At 40.8% G+C, this 4691-nt stretch overlaps 1 protein-coding gene across 2 annotated transcripts in view; it reads right to left on the minus strand.

The window, feature by feature from the left end:
• Nucleotides 1-1631: 1631 nt before the first annotated feature.
• LOC122541479 (carcinoembryonic antigen-related cell adhesion molecule 6-like) overlaps nucleotides 1632-4691 on the minus strand; it is a 163129-nt gene continuing 160069 nt past the window's right edge. For both annotated transcript variants that reach the window (XR_006309613.1, XM_043678276.1), the window contains one exon: nucleotides 1632-1995. Coding sequence is in view for 1 of the 2 variants with exons in the window: in XM_043678276.1 (XP_043534211.1) it covers nucleotides 1922-1995 (74 nt within the window). In the remaining variant the exon portion in view is untranslated. The remainder of the gene's footprint in view (nucleotides 1996-4691) is intronic.

The following is a 4691-nucleotide window of genomic DNA, read 5'->3' on the forward strand; positions in this document are numbered from 1 at the left end:
GGCCTACCCCACACCTTTAGTGTGTGACCTCTGCTTCTGGACTCTATGGTCATTGAGAAATCCTTCCTGTGTTAGTGAGAATGGAAGGACATAACTCTTGGTGGGAAGTGTGTACACTAGTAGATAGAGTAAATGTGAGGTTAAAAGTCACAAAACACCAGGTTATACTCCAATAGATTTAATTGGAAACACTAACTTTCAAAGCGCGGTTCCTTCATCAGGTGGTTGATGAAGGAGCAGCGCTCCGAAAGCTAGCATTTCAATTAAATCTATTGGGGTATAACCCGGTGTTGTGTGATTTTTAACTTTGTACACCCCAATCCAATAACAGCATCTCCAAATCCTAAGTGTGAGGTGGCAGAGAGAAGAGGATGATACTTAGTGTGTCACTGTGAAAAAGATAATTGAGTTTTTTTGCATCTCCCACAAATTCAGACTCAGAACTCTGCTGGCTCTCCAAAAAGAGGACTCCTCTCCTTTGTAATTCCCCTCAGCCAGATCTCCAGAGCCCTGCGAGAGAAATGAAGTACTATTTTCCCCTCCTTCAAAATGTTCACAATCTGTCCTTGAGAGAGCAGGGCACCCTTGGATTGCCAGTGCTCATTTGGGTACACAGCAACCTTTTGAAGGAGCTATCAGTGCAACAGATACCAGTCTTTTGGTGAATATCCACTGAGTATGAGTTGTCCTTTGAACAGTGCATGGACCAGAATCAAATATGAGTAACACAAAGGGACGGGATAGGTAGTTAATGTAGTTTGATAAAATACAGTCAGAAAACTCGCTCAGACTCTCAGGAGAAATCCCTCCAAAAACGTCAATGCAAGTTGGACTTAACCAAAGATAGTAAGATTCAGATCTAAAGATTCTCCTTTCACCTGCTATTTCCTTATTTTCTACAATAAACTCCCCATTCTCACTTTCCAGAGGACCAAAACTCATTTTACTTAGTTTTTCTGTTTAGATACTAATAGAACAGTTTCTATCTATTTTTACAGTCCACCCCTTAGGTTTTTTTTTATAAATTGGAATATAAATATTTTTATTACTCTGAAATATCCCCTTAAATATCTACAATTACATCTGTACTGATCTATCTCCGAGGCTAGTATGTCAACTCACTTCTGCTAGAGTGCTGATCTCTTGAACTAAGGTCATCTGTAATTGTTGCACAAATGTCATCCTTAAATTCACAATTCTAGTCATCCTGAAACCATTATCACCTTCATTGGGGTAACTAGCCAGTGATGCCCATACCCCAAGAATTTGAATAAAAAAGTCAACTCCTGTTTTCATCCTTGTAAATGGGGGATAAGAGGAAAATTACTCACTGCGGAATTCCTAGCCTCTGACAATGCAGTTAATTTCTAAGAGCCTTTTACAGCCAATGGAACTTGGCGAGTTACATCCATCAGCTTGAACTGAACTCAAAGCCAGTTCCCAGTGACAAAGGGAAATTATATTAACCAACTGTATTCCTAGTTCCTATGGTGGAACACAATATTGGTCGCTCTCTAAAGCCTGAGGCGATCAAATATATCCTAATGTAAATAAACAATACAATGTCTGGAGATCTATAATTAGCTACATTCACCCATAGGTACAGTCCACTGAAACCTGTTCACCAAACCTTACAGCTTGGCTTTTATTTCTTGAAATGTTTTAGTACAGACATCCTTCTTGGAGAAATGCTGTATTAGTAACTTTAAATACAGATAAGTAAATCAGTTTTACCTTGTGACTCATTCAGGTGATGCCATGTTAACAGAAATGCAAGAATAAAATAAATCTTCATATCACTGTGGACATCCAGTGGATTCAATGTAAGATCAAAAATGACATCAACAGTAATCTTGAGGAACAAGCATAAATTGCAGAGATGGTATCCTGTCAGAGACGAGTTGTCACAATCCCAATCACTTTAGTCAACAGTTCTGCTGGAGCTGACTGAGCACAGTGTGGCCCAGAGACGGAGCCTGCAGATAGCACCAGAACCTGAAGAGAGAAGCAAGTGAATTATTCATAGACAGCACCAAGTATGAGTGAGAGAGAGAAAGCATATCTATGATTCATGTAGTACAGAAAGTGGGAGAGAAAGAGAGTGTGTATATTTATCTATATCTTTCACATAAGTTTTATCTCATCACTGGAGTACTGGAAATGAAAACCCGTTATTCCTGGGGTTGTCATAAAAGTTAAAGATATATTTAAAAATACACAAAATTTCCTATTTAACTGACTTCTAGACCCATGTTGACAGAAAGCATGGGCCAGGTTTCTCTACAAAACAATATTTTTTATTACAAATAAATAGAATCTAGCCACAGATAACCAACAGAGTTATGAGCCATCAGCATAAAACTCTACTGGTTCAAATATGTATTCTCTTATAAACTCCCTCTCACTAAGATAGAAGGAAAAAAAAAGGCTGTTATTAACAGATATAGAGACTGGGAAAGCATTTCAGTGATTGCTGAGATGATTTTTATGATTCTTGCACTAGTCATAACACAGCTTCTTGATCATCATTCTCTGGATGCTTCCATGAATTTACAAGAGGTACAGGATTAGCTGGTTCACTTTTAAAAGGTCTCTGATTCACTAAAATTCACAGCATTAACAAGTTCTGAAGGAAACATAAACTGTTTTTCTTCAGCTTAAAGTGCTGTCATACTGCAGAGAACAGAAAGATCACTTGAGTTGGTGGAAATCTGTTGGTTTTTCTGTATCATATTCCTGGCTCCAAGCTGTTCAGATCCCTATGAGCCAATAATATAGTTGTTGGCAGGCAGAAGGCCTTTGTCATCAATAACTGGTTACTAGTCCATGGACCAATTAGCTTCTTGACTTAGCTTGAGGCCTAAGTCACACATGGAGTGGGGACGGTAGTGTGACCTACAAGGGAGCAGCTTGGAATAGGTTTGAACCAGAGGATTAACAAAACTAAGAATGATATCATAGGAAAATTCCATGTTAATTGGTTGTAGGGTCACAGAGAGGTGCAGCAATGAAACAGGCTCTTCAATCCAACTCATCCATGCTGACCCGATATTCTAAATTAACCTGGTCCCATTTGCAAGCATTTGGCCCATATCCTTCTAAACCCTTCTTATTCATATACGAATCCAGATGCCTTTTAAATTTTGTAATTGTACCAGCCTCCACCACCACTTGTGGATCATTCCATATGCCTCTCTGCATGAAAAGGTTGCCCCTCAGGTCCCTTTTAAATCTTTCTCTCTCTCACCCGAAACCATACCATCTGGACTCCCCTACACTTGGGAAAACACTTTGGCTATTCACCTTGTCCATGCTCTTCAGGATTTTACACACTTATGTAAGGTCAGCTCTCAGCCTCCAAAGGCCCCAGGAAAAAAGCCCCAGCCTATTCAGCCTCTCCCTATAGCTCAAACTCTCCAATGCTGGAAATATTGTTGTAAATGTTTTCCAAACCTTTTCAGGATTCACAACATCCTTCCTATAGCAGGGACACTAGAACTGAATGGAGCATTCAAAAAATGTCCTAACCTATGTTCTGTACAGGCACAAAATGTCCTCCCAACTCCTTTCCTCAATGCACTGACCAATAAAGGCAAGCGTACTAAGCGCATTCTTCACCGTCTACCTGCGACTCCGCTTTCAAGAAACAATGAACCCGCACCCAAGGTTTCTTTCTTCAGCAATACTCCCCAAACCTTACCATTAAGTGTCCAAGTCCAGCCCTGATTTGCCCTGCCAAAATGCAGCACCTCACATTTGTCTAAATTACATTCCATTTGCCACACCTTGGCCCATTTGTCCATCTGATCATAGTCCTATTGTACTTTGAGGTAACCTTTGCTGTCCATTACACCACTAATTTTAGTGTCATCTGCAAACTTACGAACCACAACTTCTATGTTCCTTTCCAAGTCATTTTAGTTGGAAACTTCTGTAATGGATTGTCTACAAGCTGCTGTAGGTTACATAAGTACTATTTTTTAAACAACTTGGATGAATCTGGAAAGTTAAGGCGAATACAACCAGACAATAAAAGAAACATAGAAACATAGAAAAATACAGCGCAGTACAGGCCCTTTGGCCCTCGATGTTGCGCCGATCCAAGCCCACCTAACCTACACTAGCCCACTATCCTCCATATGCCTATCCAATGCCCGTTTAAATGCCCATAAATGGGAGAGTCCACCACTGCTACTGGCAGGGCATTCCATGAACTCACGATTTGCTGAGTAAAGAATCTATGAAGAGAAAATGAGGTCTGCAGATGCTGGAGATCAGAGATGGAAATGTGTTGCTGGAAAAGCGCAGCAGGTCAGGCAGCATCTAGGGAACAGGAGAATCGACGTTTCGGGCATTAGCCCTTCTTCAGGAATGAGGAAAGTTTGTCCAGCAGGCTAAGATAAAAGATAGGGAGGAGGGACTTGGGGGAGGGGCGTCGGAAAAGTGATAGGTGGAAAAAGGTCAAGGTGAGGGTGATAGGACAGACCTGGAGTACTGTGTGCAGATTTAGTTTCCTTAATTAAGAAAGGATGTACTGGCACTGGAGGGGGTGCAGAGGAGGTTCACTAGGTTGATTCCGGAGTTGAGGGGATTGGCTTATGAGGAGAGGCTGAGTAGACTGGGATTATAGTCATTGGAATTCAGAAGAATGAGGGGGGCGGATCTTGTATAAACATATAAAATTATGAAGG

The sequence above is a fragment of the Chiloscyllium plagiosum genome, chromosome 37, assembly GCF_004010195.1.
Source record: "Chiloscyllium plagiosum isolate BGI_BamShark_2017 chromosome 37, ASM401019v2, whole genome shotgun sequence".
NCBI classification, from domain to species: Eukaryota; Metazoa; Chordata; class Chondrichthyes; order Orectolobiformes; family Hemiscylliidae; genus Chiloscyllium; species Chiloscyllium plagiosum.